The 23371-nt window shown below is 36.1% G+C and overlaps 1 protein-coding gene across 10 annotated transcripts in view; it reads right to left on the bottom strand.

Annotated features, from left to right (window-relative positions):
• Positions 1–23371, bottom strand: part of DLG1 (discs large MAGUK scaffold protein 1) — a 144033-nt gene that overhangs the window by 31750 nt on the left and 88912 nt on the right. For all 10 annotated transcript variants that reach the window (XM_053951560.1, XM_053951561.1, XM_053951562.1 and 7 more), the window contains 9 exons: positions 21094–21147; positions 18619–18669; positions 17502–17626; positions 16238–16407; positions 15584–15720; positions 14026–14170; positions 6366–6492; positions 4207–4363; positions 3011–3113 (listed from right to left, as the gene is read on the bottom strand). In XM_053951560.1, the coding sequence (XP_053807535.1) occupies positions 3011–3113; positions 4207–4363; positions 6366–6492; positions 14026–14170; positions 15584–15720; positions 16238–16407; positions 17502–17626; positions 18619–18669; positions 21094–21147 (1069 nt within the window). The remainder of the gene's footprint in view (positions 1–3010; positions 3114–4206; positions 4364–6365; positions 6493–14025; positions 14171–15583; positions 15721–16237; positions 16408–17501; positions 17627–18618; positions 18670–21093; positions 21148–23371) is intronic.

Below are 23371 nucleotides of genomic sequence, written 5' to 3'. Positions count from 1 at the left end.
ATTTCAAGACTAATGCTCAGAAAACAATCTTAGCTTATACATACAAAAATGGCACCATTTCCCAGAGCTTAGTTATTTTCTTTTGATAAATGCAGCATTGTAAATAGAAAAATCAGCCACACACTGGCCATTGAGCAGAGTACTCTAACAAAACTTCTGTGTTTCCTCCTTTTTTTTCTTTTGAGTCATTGTTTAAAAGACAAGAGAGAATGAAGAAAACACAGTTTCCATTAATAAAACTGAAAGAATGTGTGTTAACTACCTAAATGAACAATGTAGGTTCAGAAGCAGATGCTTTACAAAAATACTTTGAAATCTTCTCTTGATGTTTTGGTTCCACCTTCTCCTAATCTTACACTGATCCACCAGATCACCTAAGAACATGAAGCTAATCTGATCACTTAAACATCTTACCACTTTCAGAAAATAAATTAAAATTTTATTTTTGGTATGTCAGGTGAATCCTTGGGAAATAGAAAGGGCTGGTGCCCTTTTCTCTCATGACAGGTTTATCTGAATTTTGCCCTGCTTTAGGGAAAGATGAGGTGACCAGTGAATGACTGCTGATGCCAATAGACTTGGCCTGCTGCCTTCTTCAAGGCCCTCCAAGAGCAGGCTTCACAGTTTACATAACTGCAGTTAATGTCATCCACATCCTTAATACAGCTCAGTTCTGATCTAGCAGAGTATAACTACAATAGAAAGCTTAACCCACTAAATTATTTTCTATCTAATTTCAATAAAATATATTTTCATATTTTTAATATATTTGTTTGGCTATTCTATTGTTTTTAAACACTTAAATGCACTCAAACTATAATACAGGTATGGCAGCCCACTGGCACCTCATACCTTTTCGGAATGGCAAAATATAACCTTCCAGAAATTCTGAATTGTGAGGTAACATTATTATTACATTTCAGATGACCTTTTCATTTGAATGAATGTAACAATGGATATCAATGTGAAACACAGAGCCTTCCCAGAACTGTAAGCCTCTGCAGTCCTATACTTCCCCCTTGCTGCTCCTCCCCTCACTACATTCCCTTCAAGACTCAGGTTCCTGTATTCCTGCTGCACAGCACGATCGCAATGCTGACCATTCTGAATCCCCACTCCAAGGAGATACACATATATCCAAATTGCTTACTGCTTCTCATTCCTCTGCACCAACATTACAATCCTCCCTTGCCATCCTAGCTCTGCAGGAAACCCAGAGAAACAGCAGTGTGGCACTGAGGTGTCTGCAGAGCCAGGAGCAACATAAAAATTAAATGGATCAGAAGCCACTGAATTAAAATGGCTTATCAAAACACTTGTGTACTGAAGCAGCATTTCTTGCTTTGAAACTGCTCCAGGTCACAGTATTTCTTTTCCAGTTGAATTCACAGCAAAGCAAAATCCTTTTTTATTCACGAGTGATGTCTTGAAAGGAGGTAAAAATTTATAGTACAAGCGAGGGAGTAAGGAAAAGCTTCCAAATAAAGATGAAAATGAGAACAACATTCTGACTTCCCAATCACATTTCTACAGGATAACTCCTCTTTCACAAACTCTTGCTCATCTCCTGCTATAGATCCCTCTGCAGCATGCAGCATCCAGCTCCAACAGGTCCAAATCCACTGATGTGTCCAACTAGGGAGACTCTGTATGACACCCATGGCATCTATGTACTACAGAAGGATGCACCAGCACAACCCAACAGGCAACCAGTTTCCAACATTCGCTCCTGGCAAGTTGCAAGATAAAGCCTGGATTCTACAAGGAGAAAGCCTGAGGTCATCTGAGTACAGTTGTGGGGGTGCCTGATGCCTGAGCTACTTCTGTAAACAGCACAACACACTCACATTCCACATTTGGCTTTTACTTCTCCCAAAATGTGCCGGCAAGTTGCTGAAATTTAATTCAGTGGAGTAGAAAAACTTTGTAAGGCATCCCTCAAATTTACTGAGCAGTCCTGGAAACTAATGGAATGCCCAGAAAGGCATTTTAAAGAATGTAATTACATCTGTTTCCACTCAATTCCATAACCAAGGAACATTGTGGAGATTTAAGGGAAAGAAAAGTCAGCGGTTACACAATTTGAGCCCAAATTCAATAACATCGATTTCAATCAGTCATACCAGCCTATCCCAAACCCACTAATTAGGAGTTTAGTTACCATGGATTTGAAGAGAGAGATAAGGAAAATTCAAGCCTTTACATGAGAAGGGTTTTCCAGTGATTCATTTTTCTATAGCCTAACTCAGGCTTTCCAATGAGAGAACTGCTCGCAAAAATCCTCTTTTCCCAAAAATAGGAGGTGAAAGACAAATGGGAAATTTATGATGGGAAAATAGGAAATGTGATAGGATGTAAAAACATAAATTAGCATTCCCCACCACATCTATGAACAGACAAACTGTCATATACAATAACAGGGAGTGAAGTGAGCCAGTCCCAAGTGTCTTCCAAATGCTCCTATCATACTGAATCTCTTTACTCAGTTATAATGAACCCTGATGGATGTCTAGAATCTCCTTGATCTGTCCTAGCTGTCAGCATCTTTTACAAAATCCTGCTGAATTCATAAATATAAATAAAATATATATGCAATACAAGCAGTTATAACTGATGCTCTCCACCTTTATGAAGACATTTGAGAAACACCAATAATGAACAACAACTTTATGAATATTTTAATACTTGCTAACCTGTTTCCAAGTGGCAGAAACAAAAAATGAGGATAATTACAAAAACACACACATACATTTTTCATGTTATGACACTGGCAACATTTACTGAAGAAACAGAAATTCTGTAATGGTGAAAGCAAGAAATGCAGCAAAGCCATGGCAGCAACACTTGCAAATATTCCAATCTGGTCACTTGCAATTATGTTATCATATATGTGACAACACCTATTACATTATTTGTTTCAGAAGAGGTGTTTGGTGGAAGGACACTGTAGATTATCTTTCTCTGAGTTTCCAGTTGTACAAGAGAACTTGAAGCTATAAAGCAGCCTTACCTTCTGGACGGTACTGAGCTACAATAGTCACGGCTTGGCCTGCGTTCTTCAGGGCTGCTGCTGCCTGTTCATGGGTTGCTGCTTTTAGATCTACTCCATTTACCTACAAGTAATACAAAAAAGCCCTTTATCAAAATTAATGCTTGTGTTTATCACCACAGAACACACACCTGTGGAAAAAAATTAACAGGATACAAACTAGTTTCCACGTAATGTGTATTTTCCCTGTTCTCAACATTGTTCTTGAAATCAAAAGTCAATAAAATCCTCTCTCACATACACCCCTCTTAAGAATTACTGACATTATCATAGTATATCACTCAGTGAATGGTCAATTTTCTTCTTAAGAGTGCTTTTCTTCTTTTTAAGGAGAAACAGAGAATGTTACTTTTTGTGATGGTTCAGGGACTTTCTTAGCCAAATAATGGCTACAAGAGCATGTTGTCACCACACCCAGTGACAGGCAATACCCTCTGTGAATCTGGCACTGTTTTCAATGGAGCAGATTTAGAAATAGCATCACAAAAATAAAAAAATATTAAGCAGAAATATGTGTTCCAGATTTTAGACCAAGAGCAGTTTTCATAGTTCAAACTAAAATAAAGATGTGCATTAATATTGGTTTTAGTAACAGCTGTTAAAAGGATATAATTCCTCTTAAATAAATCCCAAAATACAATGTAATTGCCCAAATAAATGATTCTCCGTAAATCAAGTAATTTCACAAAGAAACACACAAAATATTTATGACCTTCAATACTAATATAGAAAAAGCCCTTAGAAAGGTATGAGATGGATCTTTTTAAGACTAATAGGATGTTCACCAGCTACTCCAGGAAGTAAAGAGCCAGTTTTAGACACTGCAGCCAAGAGTCTCCATCTCATTAGAAGGGTTATTTCTGAAACCTGTATTCTTTCAACTGAGACACACAAAGCTCTCAGCTACGAGTTAATGTTAATGTTAATGTCTTCACTGAATGTCTCAGAGAGGGAAGTGCTATTTTAATCAGGTTATAGATGAGAAACTGAGGTAGACTAAAATCCTCAAAGGTAGTTTGGAAGTATATTGACATCTGTTCCATTATCTCAAATTTAGCTCAGTTAATAACATTTTTTGTATATCATTAATTGGTATTAATATGCAGGGAAGGGAAAACTTTTGTTGCTGTTTAAATAAAAGAAACAAAGAATCCTACAGAAATTATACGATCTCCTTTCCTAAGCTCTCCACTCAGGTCAGCTGGCCCTCCTGCAAGGATGAAAGAGATGAAAATTCCTTCTCCATCTTCTCCTCCAACAATATTGAAACCAAGACCTGTTGATCCTCGATGTAGGACGACCTTTCTAGGCTCCCTGAAAGAAAAGAAAGGAATATGAAATCTTGGTTACTAGATATGAGTAAAAGTAAAATAAACAATTAGAAAAGCTTCTAGATACAAAACAAAATCCCCTCCCTGTTGTTAGGTAAACTGAACAAATCTGTAAGTATGAAGAAAAAGAAGAAAGAAAAGAAAGAAAGAAAGAAAAGAAAGAAAAGAAAGAAAAGAAAGAAAAGAAAGAAAAGAAAGAAAAGAAAGAAAAGAAAGAAAAGAAAGAAAAGAAAGAAAAGAAAGAAAAGAAAGAAAAGAAAGAAAAGAAAAGAAAAGAAAGAAAAGAAAGAAAAGAAAGAAAAGAAAAGAAAAGAAAGAAAAGAAAGAAAAGAAAGAAAAGAAAAAAAGAAAGAAAGAAAAGAAAGAAAAGAAAGAAAAGAAAGAAAAGAAAGAAAAGAAAGAAATTCCTATTGTGCTACAATCCTATTCAGCACTAAATGTCATTACTTAATATTTTCCATATTGTTCAAGAACATCAGTGTAGGTTGAGACATTCTCAGATACAATTTTCAATTTTAGCAAAGCAACTGCAATTGAATAAGTTAAACTAAACCAAGTTGTTGCACTCTTTTTCATAGAATCCCCTCCAAATTTGAATGAGGGGAGGAAAGAAAAAATATTCCTAAAGCCAGTCAAATTCTAACACAGAAAGACTCCTTCAAAAATCTATTTTCTGCTACTCTATTTAATACAAGCAAAGCATAAATGATCTTGGAAAAAGACATTTCTAATAAAGCAGATAACTGTGCATTGCATTTCAAAAATCACTAGAGAGCACTAAAGAACAATTAATGGACATTAAGTATTTGGAGGCATTAATTATTAATTTACAGGATAAAGTAAGAAGCTGGTTTTTTTTCCAAAACAAAAAGTATCATCTAGTCCAGTCTTTAAAAATCACTCAATTTTTGCACTAGCTATTAAATCATCTTAAGTTCAAATTCTTAAATTTCACCTTCATCAACTATTATATTTATTTTTTCGGAGTACTATTCTATTACAAATAAATGACACTGTGAAAATCTCTATATATTTTGCTCTGGATCACATCAATACATTAACAAAAACAGAACAGAAAAGAGAAAGACGCAGTATCTTTTAAAATAACACTCAAAATTTATAAACTCCTTTTTGGGATAGAGAGAGTGTAATATGAGAAGCCAATTTAAAGAAAATCTAAACATTTTCTGAATGGGCCTTGCATTTTAGAAGAAATTCAAAACCAGCCTTTTACAGTAATTTTTAAGGAAAGTAATAAAACCATAATCATATCAACAGGACAGAATAATTTTGGCTTATATGTCTACCTAACCCTAGGTTAAAAATCAGTACAAAGACATATCCTACCTTCCACTACACTAAAATCAATTCTCCAGGTTATTATGCCACTTAAGTTTCAATCCTGGGTGGACCCTGCCTCGGAATCTGAGTGACATTAGCCATATCAGATGATGGTGTGACACAGAATTCAGCAACAGCATACTGAAAGTGCAGTGTAACATCACTATACTTGCAGAACAGAAGGGCAACAAAATTACAAGAGTTTGCCTTTATCATCAATGATGAACAAAAGATTAATGCAATCTACTGAATCAGCGAAGGAATGAAAGGTCTGTTAATGGGAAAGGATTAAGAGCTTTCCAGTCTTTCTGGATTTAGAATCCATCAAAACAAACCCTTGTCTGTGGGGGCAGGGAGGACCCAAACACTGCTTGCTTTAAAATAAATCTCTGGTCTGCTCATAGTACCATTCTAAAAATCTCTGTCAACACATGCATCATTTCCAGGGCTTTCTGCTTTTAATGCTGTTCTTGGACCGATAAATAAAGTGTGTGTGTATACATACACATATAAATATACATAGTTTTAGCCTTACAATAATGTTTACAAGAGTTAAAAAACTAACATCCATTTCTTGAAATAAAATATAGCATTCCCTATTATTTTGCCCACTAACACATTTTGGAGCTTTGGTTGTTCATTACCTGGTGATCTCATCATCTCCAAGCATTCCCTTGGGAACTGGTGAATATCGCCCTGGTGATGCTGGGGGCAGGGACTGTCCCAGGTAGGCAGATGGACTGATATGGTTATCCACTGGCTGAGAATAAGCTTCACAGAGGAGGAAGGAAAACAATAAAAGACATTAGGATAATACCAAAAAAGTGCTGGAGGAAGCGAAACGAAGGAGTGACTGCTTTTAAAAACAAACTATAGCAGTTGAAATGATATATTATAAATATCATAGTTCTAAAATAGTGTGTTAAATTTGTACATTCCCCAGTCTCCTCACTAAGTCAGTAAGCAAATTTTTCAGTTTCACTGTGTCTCAAATAAAACTTTTTAAAAACAATTACTGTGGATAGTTGGAGCCCATAGGAACAGTCTGGAGATTTATCTGCTTTAAAGCGGTCTTTAACTTGACTGCAGCAAAGTTTTAACTGAACCACAACACATATAACCAGAAGAAATTTAGCATCTTAATGATTACAATTGATGGAAAATATTCTACAACACCAAGAGAATTGTTCCAATAAATAATTAAGAAGGAGCATGATATTTCTAAGTTAGGCACATCAATTTTAAGTGCTCATTAAGGCACAGTCATACCCACTGTTTGCTATTACAAAGCATGTTCTACAGATGGAAATGGTTTTTTCCTGGCGTACGTGCTTCAAAGTTTGAAGGGTGGGGACTCTTCACAGATTCAGTATTATTAAAGCTGCCAGACACTTTGCCCTTGCTTGCTGTATCTGATGGGGTAGCTGACCTTTGAGGATTTATACTAAACCCAAAGCTCTTTACCTGAACATAAATGACACAGATTGATGAAGCAATCTGCACATTCCCCTTTTGTTCTTTTCCTTTTTAAGCCATTCTCAAAAAGTTTGGATCATATACAAACTTACCAAGAGTATTCTTTATATATATATATATATATATATATATATGTATATATACACGATGTATTTGCTATTTTTTTATATATATATTCCAAACCACCCAATCTGGGCTGGATTGTGCCTGTATTGTTCTAGATTCCTAGTAAACCTGTGTGCAGTAAATTCTTCATATGGCATCATATGCATCAGGTCAACACTGCCAACATTTCAGCAAGCATTAAAACCCACTATTAACAGCTTCAGCAGTTCAAAAGCACTGGTTGATAAAGGAATTGTGCTATTCAGACACACCAGCCCTCAGCTGCATGAGACTGTGTAGAACTTCTGGAAATCATAATTCTGAATAAACAAGGGGTTTCAGCAAAATTCAGAACTGAAGTGCAAGAGGTACGTGGTGCCCTTCTGTAACAAAGGCAGAAGGAAGCTCCCTCACATTGCTTGGCTTCATGAAGTCTAAAGCAAAGAGAATGCTGCTTTTGCTAAAAGCAAATGATCAACAGAAGCACTCACATTAGAGAATTCTCTAAAAATTAGGAGCGGTTCAACATGTGGGAATCCTAATACATTTTTTTGGAACAGCAGTAACACACACATTGCACCTCCATCCTCATACTCCCTGCAAGGATTTTATAGATCCCACTTCCTTCTGTCTGTCCCAGTACAACACATAGCTTCTGTGCACTGGTAAGAGATTTGGACACCTAACTGTCAATTTCAAAACTTGAGTTTTTTAGTCACACTGGATTTTCACAATAATTACCAAACCATATCACAATATTTGCTTTTCAGTTAAAAAAAATTATTTTAATGCAACATTATTATTGCCATTGCATTGTTCACACATTTTGCTTAAAACAAAACCATACAAATACAGTTATTTTGGTTTCTCCTCAGAAAATTTTAAAGCTAAAGCACAAAAAATTAAATGCAAGACATTATGAGCTCTTTTCCAACTACAGGAAAATGAGTGTTGATTAAAAAACCCGAAAAACTGTTGCACAGTATAGCAGCTCTGTACATTCTGTTCCTGCACTAAATTATTGTATTCCACAAAATGAATTTGAAATTGCTTTTAACAAGCCAATGGTAGCCATAATGGTGCATATTTTATAGGGAAAAAGTAGATACAAATTCTATATTCATTGACTTACAGTATTTCTCAATTGATTGTTTTTCAGGTTTCTGCAACTTTTAACTGCACTGTGTTCAGAAACATACACATGACCTTATTTTTAGAATTTTTTATCCTTTCACCCTATGACTAAAAGCCAGCTATTGATCAATATAACAGTTTATTATTTCAGACCTGTGGATAGTTCCACAGCAGCACTGGCTGCATCCTTTATAAAGTTTTACACATGCTACTGCTTGGGACAGTCTGGTCCTTTCTCCAGGCTGGTGTTCTCAGTGCTATGAAAGCAAACCTATGCAAGGCACAAAGAGGCTGCTCTCTGTGGAGCTCCTGCACTGAACCATGCCTGCACCTTCCCTGAAACTGCTCCACATGGAAATTATAGCTGAAGCATATTCATGAGGAACGTGACAGAAGTAAAAGGCAAGCCATCACTTTTTGAATCCTAAATGAGGTCTAAACTTCTATTTCCAGGTAAATATTATTACTGATGAAACTTATAAAAGAACTGTCTTTTGGATGAACAGAAAACTGCATGCATAAAATCAATTTGCTTTGACAGAAAAAGTCAGACTCTTAAGAAGAAATTCCATTTCCAAATATACCCTCTCCTTTACATAAGACAGTCCTAGACAAAAAGAAAAAAAGGAAGATTTCCTATTATTTTCCTATCATCTGTAAACTGAGGACACCAACCACAAGTATAATCTCTAAAATGGGCAATAAAATTAAAACTGCATTGTCTTTTACTGTTATTACATACTCTTCTCTTCCTGTACTTAGGCCATTTAAGAAATGATAAGGCATTCATGTCTAGTGAAGAAACTGATTATTCCCTCCCTTCCAATATTTTATTTCTCAATGCAGGGTGGAAATACTGTACCAACACACAAAGGAAAAATACTTTGAAATTAATTAGGAGTCAAAAATGCATCACTGATTATGTCTTCAAAGGGGGCCTGTACTGGAAGCAAGTCCTCTCTCAAAAACCATTTAGCCACTTTTCTGACTCTGATATTCTACTACATGCACTTCACAGGTAATGTTGGTGTTTTAAACAGCAAGTACTACACCTTCTTCGTAATATTCCAACTGAATAACTTCAAAAACATTTATATGAACAAATTACGGGGTATTTGTTCCAGGAATCATTTCATGACCACCATTTATGTATAGATGAAGAGGCAGTTTACACTCCTACTGATCTGTGACCCCTCCAGCAGGCTAAAGCTGTGCTTATCACACACACATCAGCTGAGCCCCGGTGCTCCGGCCACAGGACCACCCTACCCACAGTGCTGCTGCTCCTCTGCACACAATAAACATTGGGGGGGACTTCTGTTGCATTTCCACATTTTCTATACTGGAAGTTCTCAGTGGAGAACAGCACTCAGAGGACAATGTGCTCAGAAAGAACAATCTTTCCTAATTGCATTCTTCTTGAGCGCTGTAAAGTAACTGTTTAGCCTGGCAATCCGCAACTCAAGAGCTAAAAGATAAATCTCTCAGAAGCAATCGAAACAGGAATAGCAATCAACTATTCCAGGTCTATGGCCAAGCTTTCATCACCCATACACATCCCAGTCTCTAGAGCAACACCAAAGAACCATAAGCTTTTTTTCCCACATTCATTCCCTGCCGAATCTCTGGTCTTAAACAGCCTCTTAAACTCTTCTCTAACAAGATTTTCAACAGTAACTTCCCCCACAGGCAGCTGGAAGCCATTCACTCACTCTGATAAATCTCAAACAACAGAAGTCAATTTCCAGCCCCAGGTGCACAATGTTGGCACAACAGCTGTACTCTTCCCAATAAATACTGCCATAAATCAGAATTTCAGAAACCTCCTTTTCAAACATTCTTGATTCTAAGGCACTAACCCCAAGGAAATATCAAATTATTTAACTATATATAGGGATACTAACTTGTTTGGTCCTTTCATTTGAGCCATCAGACCACCTGACAAGGCCACACTACTGCATAGCTGATACTCCTACAGGAGTTCTAAAATAAATCAGATTTTGCACAAAACCTAGATACTGAAACTTGTTCTTGAACAGTTCTTTAGTATCCTTAGCTCTGCATTTTAAATCCTCATCACCAGGGCAAGTGAGGCAGCCCTGTAACTAAACAAGACCATTTCCAGAGGGAAAATCTTAAAGACAAACCAAATTCTGAGTTTGGACTTTTGAATTAACTACCAAGTCCACAGAAGTTAGCACAGTGAGCAATCTATTGCATGTTCTGCACAGTACCAAGTACTGTGCACTGTACTTTTAAATATTTCTGATAAAATGAGGATTTAAAAGGAAAAACAAAATAAAAAAAAAAAAAAAAAAAACAAAAAAAAAAAACAAAAAAAAAAAAAAAAAAAAAAAAAAAAAAAAAAAACCACCCCCAGAAATAAAATAAGCAAACAAAAAACCTTCCCAAGGGTTCTCTAAGTGAGCAGTTCACACATAAGAGTTTCTACCTTAACATCACTTGTAGTAGACATGTTCAAAGGGAGCCTCTGTGCACATCTTACTTCTCCTTTGTGGTAGGACTGAACTCCTAAGAACCTGGTAAAGGGATTCTCATGGACAGAAATAGGAAGGAGGATTGCAAATACATGTCTCAAAACAGCTGTGGATGAGTAGGTGAAGAAAGAAGCCTGGTAATTGTTTCAACACTGACTCACAATCCAGGTGATCCTAGAAAATACCTCTTTAATATCTGCCAACTGGTAAAAGCACTTCAGAACCCCCAATCTAAAGCTCTTGAGCCCTATACTGCTAAAAGCAGTATAAAATACTATATACAGGTGGCACCATTTTTTGGTAAGAGTTCTATCTAACTGAGCAGCTTCTTGCAGAAAGCAGAGGCTTTCTGGTTGCAAAAGCAGAATCAACCTTTGAGGAGATTGATGTCTCCCTTTGAGATTTCCACTGTAAATGTGCAAATGCTGACAGGTACTGGAAAAGCTTTTGTTCTGCTCTGTATTAGAAAAATAGCATTTAGCAGCTCAGAAACACGCAGTTATTTTCATAAGTGAAAGACTGAGGAAAAGACTAAAGTGATTTCCTGGAATTAAGTCATTAAACACCTCAACAAGACCTTTAGGTCTGCTTTGGGTTCAAAATTCCAGCAGTAGGTTCAGTCTTCTCACCAGCTGCAATAACAACCAACTGCACTTTGATCAACAGAGACACAAGCTCATAGAGCCTTGGGTAGAAAAGGCTTTCCTGTTGTAAGGAAAAGAAACAGACTGAAGTTTCATCAAAGAACTTTGCAGAGGAATATTCTTTGGTCTACCAGAAACAGTGAAAAACGTAGTATCTTCAGATATAGAACTCAATGGAACTGTAGCTAAATGAAATAAAACTTAGAAAATCTACTCAAAAGTACAGCTAACCTAAAAAGCTTGTCAAGGGTCACTAAAGAACAAAGAGAGACAAGATGCCTGGAATCTGAGAAAAACTTCCATGACTTTTTTTTCAGAATACTTCAGTTGGAGGAGAAAGGTTCCCAAAAGCAGCTGTTGGAGCCTGAGGTACATGACAAGGTCAGGAGACTGGCTTTTCTCTTCTCAGTAAAAGGATAGAAATACACTTCCCACAGAGGATGGGATACTGGGCTGCACAGAATGCCACCATCTCTCAAATCACCCTTAGAGGGAGAGCGAACAGAGAGAAACTCTGGAGGGAGGACGGTAATGGGACAAAAGGAGCCTAAATGTGTGACCAGGCCATTTATCTCTGGTAATGGATGTGACACCAGGTCACACTTACTGAGAAATTAAGGACTCATGGCAAGATGGCAGAGGACATGCTCACGGCAGTTATGTGGGATTACCCTTGACAGAACCTCCCTGACCTGTCCAGCCACTGGACATGGTGAGAAGCTATTCTTGAAGATGGCACTCTCTTCTGGCTCCATGTTATGATGCAATTGCCTTCAATGAACTGAGTCTCCAGTTCATTCACCATTTGAGAGAAATTAATATCTCTGCATGACAAGAGGTCCAACAACCAACCTTTGCCACTGCCATTGATTTATTAGCACTGGGCAAATTACCTGGAATCAGCTCCTTCTCTACCTTCCTCCTCTCAAACTTTCCACACGTTTTGTCTTTGACCCCACAAAAGATTAACAAAGTAAGCATTCCAATGATTGAGTCAAGGTGCAGCAGTAAGAGATGAGATACTTCTCTGTCACAACCCAATCCACTGCATTACTGCAACATTACCAGGAACATCAGGTAAAAATCAGATTTCTCTTTCCCAAAAAATATGAATTCCAGGTGAAATATATGAAAACATCAGTTATATGGAGAGAGAACACGAAGTCTACTTTCCAAGGAAACAGTGGGAAAGGTTATTGAACAAACTAGATACAGTAAGGGAAAATGGCTGCTCTCTAACCATAATATATATGAGTACAAAACTGGGGAAGAGTCAGTGGAGGCTGAAAACTAGATATGTCAAAGAATGGAGCCTTCAAGAGCATCCCTCTAATAACACAGTGGAGATAAAACCTAATTAGCTCCAAATTGTAATTCAATCAGCTTACAAATAGATTTTAAGATACTGCAGCTATTGCCAATAAATGATGGACTTAAAGGGTAGTTCAGTCTTTGTTGTGCTGCACTTCAGTTTGTTGTTCCTTACATACTGTTTTCAATTACATCTGTCATTCTCAAAGTGTTCCCTTTTTTCATATGAAGTAGTACCTAAAGAGATCAGTGCTACATATCAATTGCAATATCTAATGGCAGGAAACAAAGCAATACCTAAAATAATACCTCTCCCTTAGAACCATTTCATGTGACAACATGAGTAAAATTGGTCATCCAGAAAAGTCCATCTATTCAGTCTTGGAAAGATACAGTTATATCATTCTCTTCCCTTTCTCCAGCCACTAAATAACCCTCTTAAGTATACTCAAATATTTCTTTACATTGTAGTTCAACCCTGAACTTTCTGGATTTGTATGTTTGACTTTGAAAATACTCTTGTCAGTAGTACCCTTATGTCAACAAGAAATTCTTGTAACTACTTTGTAATACAACATTCACTGGTTTTCCATTCAAATTGTCAATAATTATTTCAAAACTGAAGTCAGATTTCAAATCAGTTAACATGTAATTTTTTAACACATTCACAGGCAGGCACCAGAGCAAGAACTTTCCATCCTCCCAGTTCAGTTTATTCATGTATATGCAAGTTCATGAAAAACAGGAAAACATAAGAGCATCACCAACCTCTTTAGTTTACAGGACACTGAACACCCTCACAGCACATTGTTTTCTACTCTTCACACCCCAAGAGCATGAGACACTTGTTCTCTCGCCTTTTACTCATCAGCAAGTGATGAGTAACACTGAGCCTCTAGGACTGGGTCATGACAGCCACAAAACCACACCTGGAGCCCTGCTGCTGCCGTCTTTTCAGCATACAAGCTATATGATGTTGTTCTGTATAGTATATAATTTTCCTCACTAATCAACTTATATCACATTTTTGCCTCATATAATTTTTAAAGGTATTTTAAAGTTAAAATACTAAAAATTAAATATGTTAATGCCTTAAAGGGAAAATTAATTGAATCAGAAAGATAAGGTGAACTTACAGTTTGTGATGTCAGGAGGGGCATAACTGTCATTCATGAACATGCTGGTGGGTTTTGCAACCTTCAGATAAACAAAGTCAGATGTGTTTTTTAAGGCAGTCACTGCTTCTTCATGAGTAACTTCTTCTAAGCAAACACTGTTGACCTAAAGAGAAAGCAAACATTCTTAACCCAGAAAAATGTACTATTTTCATAGGACACTCACTGAAGACTGGCATTGAGAGCCTTTATTAGGATTCACGTGCCACAGACATACCTGGTTACATGAAATTATATAAGAGATGCCTTGTTAAGTATGAGAAGGACAAGTATTCCTATCAGAGATTATTATAAACTGTATTGACCACAACATTGTAAAGAAGGCACACATGACTTTGGGAAGCTTATGGGACAAATAGGACACTCAAAATGTGTAAGTGTGCACGGTTATAGAGTGTTACTGCAAGCATTACAGAGAGAGAAGTTTCTTCTAATAAGAATAAACCCCACATCAACCTGTCATGACATAATTATACTAATTATGTTCTAGACCTCGTAACAGGACAATATATTCTGATATGATGTCAAAATCAGGGGTCAAAACTTGAGAAGGTCCCAGAATAACTGACTTACATGCCAAGTAACAAGAACTAGTTCAACTACAAATAGCAACTATTTTAGGCTGTAGCTACTAGAGTGAAACACCAGCACTTCCATTAAAAATCCCTTACTGTGAAAGGGAAGAAACTTCTGCAGATAATTCCAGGCAACAAAGGAAATAAAGCTGGCACTGAACCCAAGGGGCTAAAGACACTTTCATCATTTAACTTCATGTGTAAGAACAACCAGGCTTTGCCAGTTGTTAGTTGGAGGGGGAAAACTCTATTCCTTACATCTGTATTCTTTAAGTTTCCTACAAGTTTTCTAAAAGCCTTTTGTTGATATCTTTTCAATAGATTTTAATTCCTACCACTCTTGAAGACTGAAAAGTCATTTTGCAGTATTTGGTAACTGCAGTACAATTTAAACACAGAGACAGAAAGTTACATTCTGCAATGTATGGCTGTGGTTCTCATTTTTCTATCTGGACAAAAAAAAATGAGGATTGAATTTCAGGAAATTGAAAGTTTTTTTTTACTTTGTGCATAGAAAAATTCAACTTTGAAGCTATTTTAAGCTTTTTAAAAAATAACAATGCCATTCAAAAGCATCACAAACACTGAAATGCAATATAAGCAGCAGCTTCACTAAAGGCTGGCCAGCCACCAGTACAAGGAGTTCCATTCCATTCTTCTATTTTCAGAAGAGAAACAATCCCATTGTATATTTGTTTACAATTCTGTCACTCAGACCCCAGAAAAATAATAGCAGGCATCAGAAATAAACATGCTGATTTATACAGGTTCTGCATGGAACATTGGGCTGAGGAATAGATATCAGACTTCCTGATGAGATGGTGTTGAATGATGCAGATTTAATTTTATTACTGATTTCCAGGCAGCTTAACCACAAATTGAATCATGCCCCTATTGAGCCTAAAAGTGAATGACCATTAAAAAAAAATGCAGCTCTTACTTACAGCTAAAAGTTTGTCTCCAATCTGAAGTTTGCCATCTTTATGTGCTGCCCCACCTTCGATGATTTTGGTTACATAAATGCTGTTGTCCCCAGGTATATGCTGATTTCCTACACCACCAGCAATACTGAAACCAAGACCTGCTTGAAGAGAAAGGCAGTACTCAAGAAACCTTTTTTGCAATCATTTGATTTAAATTTTTACATAAATAATAACACTCCTTAGATAACACAAATATATATATAATCAGGATCTGGCTGAAGTAATTCTGATGCCTTTTCAAGTGAACTCCATAATTTTCTAGAAAATAAAACTCAAGACATAACACGTACACAATTCTGAAAACCAAAAGCTAGATCATTTACTTCATGCTTTGTGAAGGATGGGCACAGCAGAGCTATAAGCATCACCATGCTATAGCATCTATATATTTATAGCCATATTGCTGAGTAATTAATTTCCCTGAATTATTTTTAATCTCTCAAACATCCTTACTAGGTAATCCAATTAAGTATTTTACTCCAATTTTAATGTACTTAAAAATTACTAAATATAAGCAGAAACATTTTTATCATTTAAAAGAAAACTTGGCATTCTACAAGACCAGTTTCAATTCTATCCTTCTCATGAAACAGAAACTTCAGATTTCCAACGTACCTTTGGGGCCTTTCACAAGTTTGATTTCCACTATTTTTTCTGTGACTGGTTTTCTTCTTTTGACGTACAATCGTACAATTGACCCCGCTTCTTTCAATGCTTCCACTGCTTTGCTGTGTGTCACATCCCGAACATCCACCTCATTTACTCGCAGGATACAATCGTTAACCCTGGAGACAGCAACAGTCATGCTCAGCTGTTGTGTTACAGCAGAGTGCACACATCAGGAGCCTGATATTTTATCTATAATACACTAACATACATGTTAACGCATTAAAATACAGAGATTTATTTCCAAAATTCTACTCATTCAAGACAATGCTCTAAAATTAATTATTAGTGCTTAAAAATAAATCAAGGATCACTGGAAAACATTTAAGAGGACTATTTAATTCATGGTTGAAGAGGGCACCTTATTATATGTATCTTGTTTTGACAGTGTTTTGAACAGATGTTTGAAAAAAATTACCTTTTGTTTACAGCTATAAAACAGAATTTAAAAAGTCAAAACCTAGAAGGCACACAATGAAAACACACTAGTTTTAAGCCATGCTATGAACAAGTCAATCTTGCTTTTCACAAGCAGTTTAAGTGCTGGCCTTCCAGTCCATTTAACATGTTGCTGCAGTAACACTGAGCCCTCATTACACTGAGTGCAATGCCAGGCCCACCTGTCACCGTGTCCTGCCAGATGTACCTCTGGCAATGGCCAACAAGCTAAAACAAAGCCTTGAACTAAGCTCATTAGGACTAAAACCCATGGTACATCAGGTATTTGCACATGAAATGATGGGGCAAGTTCTTGGCAGCACAAGAGGGGAAAAAATAGTCCTACAATCAATGTGGACGGCTATCTTTGAAAAATTAAGACAGTGAATTATTACCAAGCATAAAAAAGGGTTGTTAATAAACTCAACTGCCTTGTGGATCAGAAAATCCACATATGGATAACCAAGAGTTACCCATCCTATCTGTCTAAGCTTTTTCTTGAATTAAGGACTATGAAACATATGGCACAATAAATTTATACCATAGAATAGAAAAATTTCACTTAATTTTCCTAAACTGCAGATATTATTAGTTTGGGAGACATATATTGATCCACTCAAACATTCTTCATTATTTACAAAACACTTCTGTAAGGAAAACCTATTTAATATTGAATGCAGGAGGATAAAACTATGAAAAGTAACAGAAAATTTTCTATCCACTTTTTAAAATACAATAACAGCACTTAGTAACCCAAGACAGAAATTCATCCTACCGTAATCTTCCATCCTGTGCAGCTGCACCCCCAGCTATAATTTTGGTAATGAAAATACTTGCATCATCCCCAATATGTGGGTTGTCTGTACCACCTGCAATGCTAAAGCCAAGTCCTGAATTTCCCTGAAGATAGAGGAAAAAAAACCACTTATTTTTGGGGGAAAAGTATTCTGATGTATTTGATATACTATAGAACCAAATCTACATAATTTTCACTGAGAACAAAAATACTCAAAGACGGTTTAAGCAGTATGCTACATATAGAACTTCCTTCTATGAAAATAAGTACAATTACATCTTGCATACATGTAAGGAGAACATAAGTCCTTGTATAACTATAAGAGACAGTTCCAGCCCCACAGCTTTCTCATTGAACTTGATAAACTACATAAAATCTTCTATCTCTAATGTGCTAGATATTTCAGATTGCTCATACAAATATTTGCTCCACATTAAATCATTTGTGAAACATTATTTTTCCCAGAGAAAAGCCTTTAAATAGCTTGTGTCCCACCTCAAATATATTTCCACAGATGCAGAGATTCAGACTGACATTTTTCTCTTCAAGGATTGCTTGCCCTTACCATCAACTGCAAGACCTCTTCACCCTCTCAGTAACCACCAGAACTGCACAGGTATTAGATAAAACAATTTCTTTCTGTCTTTTTGTTAACAGTGCACCTCAAGTGAACAGAGCTAGATCTCAACGTAGAAAACCTAACAAAGAAATGCACGTGACAAGGTGTCACTTGTAATCTCAATATAAAACTTAATAGTATATAAGTAAAAGCCTATGAAAAAAATAGCAATACAGGAGATTAAATCCTGTAATCCAACACAGAATCTGTGTTGTTAGTCTCTATGAGTCTAGGTAGCAACATTAAATGTGGGATGTCTTAGAAGAGATCATTCCCCCATTTTACTCTCAATGGTCAAGGATATTAATAAAACTTTCAATTCCTGCTTAGCAACTGAATGTGCTTTTTATTAGTAGGTTAAATAATCTACCTGAAATTAAAAAAAAAAAATAAGGATTAGTTTGGATTGCTATTTTTCATATTAAAGTATCATAAACTCCATTTCAAACAGAGTACAGAGGACATTTAGCATGTTACCCTTTCAAGAGTAATTTCTTCATACTCGTAATCTGCATCGGTGCCATTGACCTATAAAAAAAAGAGAAGTGAGACTTACAGAGAATTCCACACTTTACACAACCCATTTTGCTTGGCTGGAAGTTCGCTCCCATCAAATCTCAGCTGATTCACAGTGACCACTGGGCTCAGAGGGGACATGTGATTTTCACACCACTCTATTCATGAATCAGACAATCTTTTTGTACAAGTTTAAAAGTTGCCTGTTCAGAGAGCAGACTGTTCTACACAACTACTGTAGGGCATAGGCCCGCTGCTTCTGATTGCCAGAAAGAAAACGTGCTCTGGGGATCCTCAGTTGTTCCCCAGGCTATACAGCAACCTGAAACTGAGAAAAAAGGAAGAGAATGTGGGGTAGAGAAGAATTGTAAGGAAGAACAGAGCAGCATTTTCCTATTGTTGTTCTACACTGAGCAGAGAAAAATCAAAGATTGATGCTTTATATAACCTTCTTATGAGAAATAGACAAGATCCTTCTAAAGTAATATTTAACAACTGTTTATACTACTACATATCATGTCACATATATACTAAAGTTCAGCAATTTAAAATAGGGACAACAAGAGAAGAAGAGTTTAGAAGAATACTTTATAAAGCTTGATGAAAAAACTGAAATCCTAGAAAGAAACCTTGTCATCCTCTGGTTAGAAAGGATAACCACATTCTCTGCTACCTACAGAACAAGGAAAGAATCAAATACCAAAAGCAAAAAAATACCAAAAGTAACCAAAATCAATTAAATAACAAATTCTCAATTGTATTTAATATTCAAGAGTAAGCTTTTTTCCAAGGTATCTTGGAACTCAAATTCTTTCTACAGCACTACAGACAACTCTCTATTTCTGGCCTTTTAGAATGAAATATTTAACAAGGTACGAAATAACATTTATACTATTACTTTACAAAGTACCTTGTCTACTCTTAAGATACAGAATATCTGAAAAGACTTCTGTAGCCTTAACACACTAAAGATAAAAAACATATCTAGAAGAAAGTATTTTAAAATCTGACTGCTTTCTAGCAGAGACCTTAAAAAGGGAATTTAATTCACCCCAAATAAAATTAAGATCAAGCTACTTCCTTCCTCCTATGTTTATTTAACATTTTTAAATGCTCTAAAATCTGGCAATGCCATGACTTTTGCAGGCTGTCTAATATCAAGCCCTTTTATCCCTCATTCCCTAATTATATCTCCCCTTACAATAGCAGCCATATCTATTCCACACATAACAGATTATCATCTTTGCAAAGTACCTCAAAAATTATTATGTCCTTAGCAGTTTGTCCAGTGGAAAAGATAGGGTGGTTTTAACACTTGATATTTCTCTATTAAAAAGGGACGAGGTCCTGACCTTCTGACTACATGAAACTGGATCTATTGCTACACCAACACAAAAGAAGGCACTGTGCTCAAGAAGTTTTGATGGTAGCTTAGTCCTTGAGCTATTATCTACAGGAATGACAACATGTGCTAACTGAAGCAGTCATTCAGCATTACAGTACCTGCAAAAGGTTCATGATGATTGATCAGTGTGCAGTGCTCTTTTCTTTTCTTTTTATTAAATAAGTAACAAGGATGATTAATCATTTCCCTATTCATTGCCATTACACAAAACAAAGACAATCCTAATATGTTAAAGCAGTCTCTTATTTCCATGTACAAAGCTCTGTAATCCAATTTAAAATATCATCTAGATAAACAAGAGCAAACAAAAACCTCCACTGTTTTTATCTTCTCCTTTAGCTTAGTTCTATACTCTCTCTTCTTTTGAAAAATTACCTTTGAATTTATTCATCTAACAAACCAAACATTAGCAGAGACAGGAGCAAGGATATATCACATGATAAAAATCACTGAGCTAGTCTATCTTTTCCAAGTTTTATAGGGATCTCACACCCACTAAGCTAAGTTTTATTTCCAGGGCCTTCCCCTGGATGAAGGACTTTGTATGTAAATGTTGTAATTATGCCTGTCAAATGAGCAGCTCAGCCTCCACATAACTACACTTATTACCTTAATTTTTCAAACAGAACCAACTCATTTTTATGAACATTTATAGCACAAAACCTTAAGTACAGCCACGGCACGCAGAAATGTCTTTATGAGAAGTGCAACAGAAATGGCACATTAAATATTAAAGTATCTGCCTGCACAGTTGAAGAAACAGATTGTTCTCTGAACACTGAACCTCTGGAACCTCAGTTGTGTTTTGCACTGTCATACACTGGTACACATATAAATTCCCACCTGCATTCTGCAACATTTTTTTTTTCACAAAACAGCTATTTAAGTAGTTTAAATAACCATCATGAGAGCTGACAAAATCAAGCACCATCAGAGACATAAAATAGGTCTTCTTAAACAACAACAGGTGTACCCAACTACATTCAGAAAATGTAATTTAAAGTTATAATTGAAAGCAAGTGTAGACTTACATATGTTGAAGTCTCCAAAGAATCTGTATTCACCAGCACTGGAGGGGGATTTGCCTTTAAAAATGAAAGAAAAAAAAAATTCACAACATAAGAAAATGCACTACTGAGGATAATTTTACAGGATTTTACTTGCTGGCTTTGTCAAGGTTCTGCTAAAAGGTAGCTTGACCTCGAGAATCTCAAAACTGACCTTCTAAAACAACTGTTACTATCCTGAACAAATAAAACCACACCATTAGATATTAAATATGATCTCAGACTTCCTAAGTTCTGTCATTTATTACCTTGTTTTTCAAAAGAAAACCTGAGTCATGCTACCATTTGACATGATGCAGTTGCCCCAGTAGTTGTGGTATGATATGCTGAGGTTGTTTTACCACTCACTATCTCAAAACCAATTTTCAGTGGATTTGATTTCCCTTTCTTCCCATCAGGAACAGTGAACCATCCCCTTCACAAACTGCAAAATGGAAACCTGCAGAAATGCAACTGAAGCAAGAAAGTACCTACAAAACTGACTTGCAAAAGCAAACCCACAGCAGACATACATTTGCCCCACAGCAGCATGGGCTTCCATCAGAAAATTGTTAAGGATTAACAAGCACAAGCAGTCAGAGATTATTGCCACAGAAAGCTGAAATAATATTAGCATTTTTTACAAGCCAGGAACCAGTAGAGTAAGTTTACACTTTTGGTCTCATACACTGAGAATTTTTCTGTGAAAAATTTGGGTTCAGCTATAAGAAAATCCTTAGGAACTGATGGCATTTCTCTGAAATGTTTCCAAATAAACAGATTTCCCAATTATCCACCAACTATCTGCCTTTAAAATAGGCAGCATCTAGCCTGCTCTAGGAACTTAAGCCAAACAGTGTCCAGATACATTCCAGACTCCAAATACTGTTAATTATTAAGTTCAGTGCCCTAAACAAAGTTAATCTCCTTATTGCTTTAATGAATCTGAGGGAGTTTTTAATATGTACGAAAATAAATTATATTTAAAATTAAGACATTCGTTTTTTCAATCTCCTAGGTACATGTGTGTGTGGAAATAAATTTAGGGATAGTTTAATAGGCTGCAAAAGAAGCCAGTATTAAACTCATGCAAAGGTAAAGTTAAGACCTGCAAAGACATAACAATTGCATTAAGCATCTTCTGCATTTTTGTTTCATTATTCTGCATTTTTGTTTCATTACTATGACAGAAACATACTTCTGAAGAAGTTATGATTTTTAAAAGCTCCCAAACTTTGGAAGAGATGACTCAGAAGTGCCTTTCAAAAGGCTGAGATGAATAATCTCCCATCATTAGACAGGAGCCATCAATCTGTTACCAAGTGTCAGAAATTGAGCCTGTGTCATTTAATAAGAACTAAAATCAGGTGGGACCTACACACATTAACAGAGCAGACAATTAAAGTAAGAGGAAACAAAAAGGATGACACATATGATTGTCAATATGCAATCAAAAGCCTTTCTCCCCCTGCAATTCTCTCAATAGAAGCATTGGCACATTTCATGCACTAAAGACATTAAGCACTAGTTATTAATGTCACAATAAAAATCTCTGTCAAAACAACACTATCCTTCACAACCATTTTCTGCCACTAAGTTAAATTTCCTTTTCTGCTTCTTATTCAAGTGCAGGTTCTACTAAAATAAGAGTAAATTAAAATTAAGATCCTGTACTAAAAATCCCAATCTATTATTCATCACCATAATTTATTGTTAAGGTTACAATAAACATAGCTAAACCATATGTTTTTATGGTTTTGCTCAGAAGAAAGCAAGGTTTAATTGCTCAGTAATGTTCTTTCCACTCCATTTTGGAATGTATTTTTATTTAATATTAGGATTCTGTAACACCCAATTATATTCAACACACACAGTGCCAGTGAAAGCTGGTTCCCCATGATTTTTTTTTTTTTTTTGAGGCATACAAGTGTTCTTATTTTCATGTTTAAAAAAAATAAGACAACTACAAGCAAAATTGCTGTTAGTAGGTGAGCTTTGGTGAGCAGTATGTTTGAGATACAGATCAGCCAACCCTTTTGTAAGTTAAATGATTGTTCCTAACACTCCTATATTTGTCCAAACTCTCCATCAAGCAGCAGCAATTTACCATCTTTTTCAATGATGAATGAAAAAAGTTGTGCCAGGCTTTCCAAAGGTACTATCTGGACATGTTTGCACTGGCTTGTCCGCCTCAAATCTTGATGTAGGCAAAATCGCCCTATTAGAAGGGAGTATTTCTAAAACTAATCAAATTTCTGGTCTT

This window comes from Vidua chalybeata, chromosome 10 (assembly GCF_026979565.1).
Source record: "Vidua chalybeata isolate OUT-0048 chromosome 10, bVidCha1 merged haplotype, whole genome shotgun sequence".
Lineage (NCBI taxonomy): Eukaryota > Metazoa > Chordata > Aves > Passeriformes > Viduidae > Vidua > Vidua chalybeata.
This window is presented reverse-complemented; position numbering and strand designations above follow the sequence as displayed.